General features: G+C 38.5%; 1 protein-coding gene across 3 annotated transcripts in view; it reads left to right on the forward strand.

Moving 5' to 3' along the window:
• The window catches only part of LOC129442697 (low-density lipoprotein receptor-related protein 8), an 81,709-nt gene extending 78,537 nt beyond the window's left edge, over window positions 1-3,172 (forward strand). The window contains exons 16-17 of one of the 3 annotated variants that reach the window (XM_055202922.2): window positions 1,506-1,574; window positions 2,312-3,172. In XM_055202922.2, coding sequence (XP_055058897.2) covers window positions 1,506-1,574; window positions 2,312-2,643 — 401 coding nt within the window. In that variant the 3' untranslated portion in view covers window positions 2,644-3,172. The remainder of the gene's footprint in view (window positions 1-1,505; window positions 1,575-2,311) is intronic. The other 2 variants (XM_055202920.2, XM_055202921.2) reach the window with 2 other exon arrangements.
• The last annotated feature ends 2,828 nt before the right edge of the window (window positions 3,173-6,000 follow it).

The following is a 6,000-nucleotide window of genomic DNA, read 5'->3' on the forward strand; positions in this document are numbered from 1 at the left end:
ATTCCAGGATTTTTCTCATTTTAATGGACTTTAATGGACCCCAACACTTAACAGATTTAATGCAGTATAAAATTGCATTTTCAAAGGACTCTAAACAATCTCAAACAAGGCATAAGGGTCTAGCAATACGATTGTCATTTTTGGCAAGAAAAACAAAAAAACATGCACCTCCAAACCACAACTTCTCGTCCTCCTCCGGTCCCGCGACACGCCAGCGCGACCCCACGCAATACGTCATCAAGTCAAAAGGTCATGGATGACGTATGCAAAACTACGCCTAAGTGTTTGCAAGTGTGGAGAAAGAGGACCGTTCCGACGTTGTTGTATGAGGAATGATACTAACTAATGTCTTTGTGTCAGTTTATTGTTTATAAATGTCTGCAAATGTGCGTTTCATTCATATATCGTTGCTGTCCTTCCGAAAGCTTGTATGTCCGAATTCACTCTTTTTCAAGAAACAAAATAAACACAATATTTTTTAATTATTATCTACTGTGTTGTCTAAAGTTGACAAGCACTTTTAATACATTTTATTTATGGAATATTTGCAAAACCCGCTGACAAACATAAAGAGTGACCAATAATAATGAGTTATGACAAAAAATGAAATTCACAAAATATGGAGATACAAGGTTTTGGAAGGACAACAACGATATGTAACACGTGACCTTTCCACATCATTACGCAATTACGTGAGGTCGCGCTGGCTCATCACACAGCCGGAGGAAGAAGACAAGTTGTGGATTAAAAGTGCATATTTTTTATTTTTCTTGCCAAAAATTACAATCACTTCGCTAGAAAAGACCCTTATGCCTCGTTTGAGATTGTTTAGAGTCCTTTGAAGCTGCGCTGAAACTGCAATATTAAACTGAATTAAAACTGTTAAGTGTTGGGGTCCATTAAATTGAGAAAAATCCTGGATGTTTTCCTCAAAAAACATAATTTCTTTTCGATGGAACAAAGAAAGACATCAACATTTTGGATGGCATGGTGGTGAGTAGATTATCTGGATTTTTTTTAAGAAAATGGACTAATCCTTTAAGCAGCCAAACGATCTCACAACAACAGATGCGTCGTTTCTACAATACATCCCTTACGGCATTGTGATGCTTATGGCATCTTTTGGGACTGATCCCGGCAAAGTTACTACGTTCCAATCTGAGGGTACATTTTGGTGCGTGTTTGCGTTTATAAAGAAGGCACTCTTGCGATTAATAGAAATTTTTGGGGATCAACACGGTGTGTGAAAAAGGTATTGGTGATATAATAATATTTTAACAGAAACAGACACCTCATTGGATATTTTTTCCCTAATGAAGTTTCCCTAATGCACTGATAAAAGTACAAAAAGCTTGTCAAAATTCAAGGGGGGTTGGGGTGTTGGTTTATGAAGGGTCAATTTTGCTGCATCAGCTTGTATGACTTTATTAGGTGATCTAACCTCAAGGATAAATGCATATAACATCTAAATGTATATGCAACTCTTCTCTTTTATTCTCCTGTAGCCGGCAATGATTTGTTCCTTCTTGGCCGTAATTTGACAGTGGCAGTGCTTGGTGTTGTAATTCCCATAGGTACGTACATCTTAAACCTCTCTGGCACAGAAGGACCACTAGGGTCCTGCTCTGTGCTATTTTAAGAGCAGTTGGACACCAGCGTTACTCACCAATGCTCGAACTACAAGGTGATTCAGCCGAGGGCAGCAGACTCAGCTGTATGTAAATGCTGTGTGTGTGTGTGTGTGTGTGTGTGTGTGTGTGTGTGTGTGTGTGTGTGTGTGTGTGTGTGTGTGTGTGTGTGTGTTGTGTCTGACTGAATTTAGATTCACACCACTTTATTGTCTTAGTGAGCCAAGAAAGAAATTCCCCGAGCAGTGCTATGAAACATCAAGCCTGCTGCATTGCAGAGAGAGCAGATGTTATGATTTCTCTGATTTAGTTTTGTTAACATAATATTTGTTGAGAACATACCATTCATTCTGCATGGCACAGCACTGATTGTTGTGAGCTATTAGATTTTTGTCATACCAATGCTTTCATTTTGTCTTTTTGATGAAGACAAAATGTTTTCCTGCTTTCTCAGTGTATACCCTATCTATCTATCTATCTATCTATCTATCTATCTATCTATCTATCTATCTATCTATCTATCTATCTATCTATCTATCTATCTATCTATCTATCTATCTATCTATCTATCTATCTATCTATCTATCTATCTATCTATCTATCTGGTTGCCTTGTCAATCATTCCATCCCCAGTCAACCATGCGTTAACATGTCCCTCACGGCTGTATGTTAAACACATGCAGTTCCTATCGTTGCCACAGTGGTCTTCGGGGTCCTGTGTGCCGGCGTTTACCTCGTATACCGCAATTGGAGGCAGAACAGCACCAAGAGCATGAACTTCGACAATCCCGTCTACCGCAAGACCACGGGAGAGACGGAAGAGGACGAGATCCATATCGGCCGTACCGACGGGTTGGCTGGACATCACCACCCTTACCCTGGACCCGTAGTTGGCATGACTCCAGTCGGTACGGCAGCGTGCCCACCCTTCATCGCGTTACCTCTGGGGACCGGCATACCAGATCCAGCTACACACTGGTACACAGATCAACCCACCATCTCTAGTGCTAAATGAAGTGGAGAACTTAATAAATACTGTGACCTCAAAGTTAAAGACTGAGACGGGGCTGCCAAGCTATGCAGGAACTGATCCAGCAAGGTTGGACAAATGGACAGTTTCTGAAGTGCATTAAAATGATGCACTGCTGCAAATGCTGGATACTCATATGACTAGAGGCTGGAAGTATGGTAAAAAAAGCTTAATGATTTAAAACCTATATTTGTTTGGTACATTTAACACAGGTTTATTGCTGATATAACAACCATTATACATTTTGCTCTTAAACAATCTTGCAATTGTTTATATTTCTCTTAAAAGTAATATTACTGCACTGTAATTTGCATTCAGTCTGAGAGAAACATATGTTACTACTAACATCACTTTGTGGTTATGGAAATTAGATGCAGTTTCAAAAGGAACTATTATTAAAGTGGACCTGTAACATATACAGTACACTCTCAAAAATGCGGAGTTGTTTTAACCTATGTTTGTAAAACATGGACAAACCTAGAAAATGTTAAATTTGATTTTTGCCATTTTGGAGTCCATTCAGCTGATCTCCGGGTCTGGCGGTACCACTTTTGGCATAGCTTAGCACAATCCATTGAATTTGATTAGACCATCAGCATCACGCTAAAAAATAACCAAAGAGTTTGGCTATTTTTCATATTTAAAGCAACACTAAAGAACTCTGGCTCTTTGCTCCCCCTACAGGTTAGAAGCGTAATTGTTCATTACCACTGTCGTAAATACTGCAGCATAGCTGGCTCTGATTGGATTGTAGGTCTGCCGTAAAGCAAGTTTTTGTAGTTTTCACTCGAACTACAGGACCGCTACCCGACGGTTGGAAACTTCTTTAGTGCGGTTTTGGCCGATAGAGGGCTGCAAAGCGAATGTGAAAGTGCCATTCACCCTGTTTTGTGTGGATGAACCACTGAAACTTTTTTGGAAACGTTATTTTAAGGTAAAAAAACTCTTTGGTGTTGCTTTAAAGCTTGACTCTACTGTGGTTGCATCGTGTACTGAGACCGACGAAAAATTAAAAGTTGCGATCTGCAGATGTGTCTGGGAACTGTGCTCTCATTCTGGCGTGGTGGTCAGGGACTTTGGGGCTGTGGCATGGCTGCGGGGGGTGCAATGGTGTTGCGCGGCAGCCGAAAATAGTAGCCTTAGTAACTTTCAATGGCAGGGGACTATTTTCGGGCACTACACAACATCACTACGCCTGCCGCAGCCACGCCACGGCAGCAAAGTCACCGACCATTACGCCAGAATGAGAGCACAGCTCCCAGCCACATCTGCCTAGAAAATCACAACTTTTAATCAGAGGTGGAAAGTAACGAATTACATTTACTCACGTTACTGTAATTGAGTAGTTTTTTTGTGTATTTTTACTTTTTTGAGTAGTTTTTAAAATCTGTACTTTTACTTTTACTTAAGTATGTTTTATTTAAAGTATTGTACTTCGCTACATTTTAAATCATATCCGTTACTGAGTAAAAAAAATATTTTAAAAAGCAAGGTGATAAAGACGCGCAACGGATGTAAATGGGCGGGGCCCGCGGGAACGCGCAAAAAGAACCTTGGAGACGGACGAGACAGGCGCACGCTAATGCAGACCCGCCTCAGTTCAAATCTTATGAAAGAAACCCCTGGTCGTATTTAAGCGACCACTTTCCACTGACGCGAAGCGAGTGTTTCATTTCTATGAAAGGTAGGATTCATGCTCTTAAGTAAGAAATTGCACGACACGTTTTTAATACCATGCGCATTATCTAGCAGCTTCGCGTCAAGTCAAACACAACTTCAAAACGTCATCGAGAATGCGCATGTCATTAGACATTGCAGAGAGAGAGAGAGAGAGAGAGAGAGAGAGAGAGAGAATAAAGGTCATCAGGTACCCAGGTCAGGGATGTAAGAAGATAATAAACGTGTCAAATGTATATAGACATAGCACTCATCTCATTATATGCTCATTTAAACTATATATAGTTTTACAATTACAACCTTAGTGGTTGTATTTACAAGCTGCTGACCACCTTCAAAAGTGCATAACTCACATGTAAAAATCATTAAACAATTCCATAAATGTTTCTTACTTTAAAAAAGCTTTTTATTTTATTAACTTTTTGCACTTTAATTGTAAAGATGTTCCTACAATTAAACACAACTAGTTTGAGATTGATATTCCCTTGTCGTTTTTGAACTATACTAGAATCCTCCACCTCTTCCCGCTGTAAAAAAAGTAACTTTTACTCTGAGTAAAGTTAAAATGACTTACTTTTTACTTTTACTTGAGTAGATTTTTAGACAAGTAACTTTACTTTTACTTAAGTAAAATATTATAAAAGTAACTTTACTTTTACTTGAGTACAATATTTTAGTACTTTTTCCACCTCTGCTTTTAATTTTCTGTCGGTCTTAGTGCACGATGTAACGACAGAAGAGTCAAGTTTTAAATAGGAAAAATAGGTTATTTTTTAGCGTGATGCTAATGGTCTAATCAGATTCCATGGACGGTGCTAAGCTATGCTAAAAGTGGTAACGCCAGACCCGGAGATCAGCTGAATGGATTCCAAAACGGTAAAATCAAATGTTTAACTCTAGGGAAGCTGGAAAATGAGTATATTTTCAAAAAAAGTGGAATGTCCCTTTAAGATCTGACACAAACATGGGTTGAAACAACCCAGCATTGTTGTGAAATTGGGTATTGATCTGTTATTTATAATGAAATCATAAATTAGCCTTCTGTCCTCATACACCTAATCTCATTGTTTGCAAACAAATGTTTGTCTCTTATTTATCATCAACTATTTTTTTTGTAACCTAGAGTTCACTGTTTATGATTCAGTAATTAATTCATCAGTTATTTAATTTTTTTTTTCAAAATGTTTTAAAATGTTTACTTTGGTTTTTTTTTTGAACATTTTAAAATTGTATAGAAAAAAAAGGATTTTTTTTGTCAGTTTCAGCAATTTTATCCAGTTTCCCTGTGTGTTTTTCACACAGAGGGGCATATTTAATTTATAAATCATGTAAACAAAACCCATTTCCCGAAATGTATTCAGCCATCTAGCAAGGCTGCAGATACTTCTGTATCCCTATAGGACTCAACAACATTGCGGCTCCAACTTGGCAAGAATCTGAAATTGGCACAGTCCCCTCCAGCTCCAGTGTGATCACATTAAGTCAAAATAGATGTTAGGACTGTCAGCTCAAATGCGTTACGCGACAAGGTCTCTTGTTGTTCACACCAAGCCGTGTTTCTCTTAAGTGTAAATAGTTACAAATCGGTGATAATTTATGAAATTGTCACAGTTTCCCACATCTGTTTCTGTTATTTGTGTTGCCTGATTCATTTCATTGCGTTTA

This window comes from Misgurnus anguillicaudatus, chromosome 2, assembly GCF_027580225.2.
Source record: "Misgurnus anguillicaudatus chromosome 2, ASM2758022v2, whole genome shotgun sequence".
Lineage (NCBI taxonomy): Eukaryota > Metazoa > Chordata > Actinopteri > Cypriniformes > Cobitidae > Misgurnus > Misgurnus anguillicaudatus.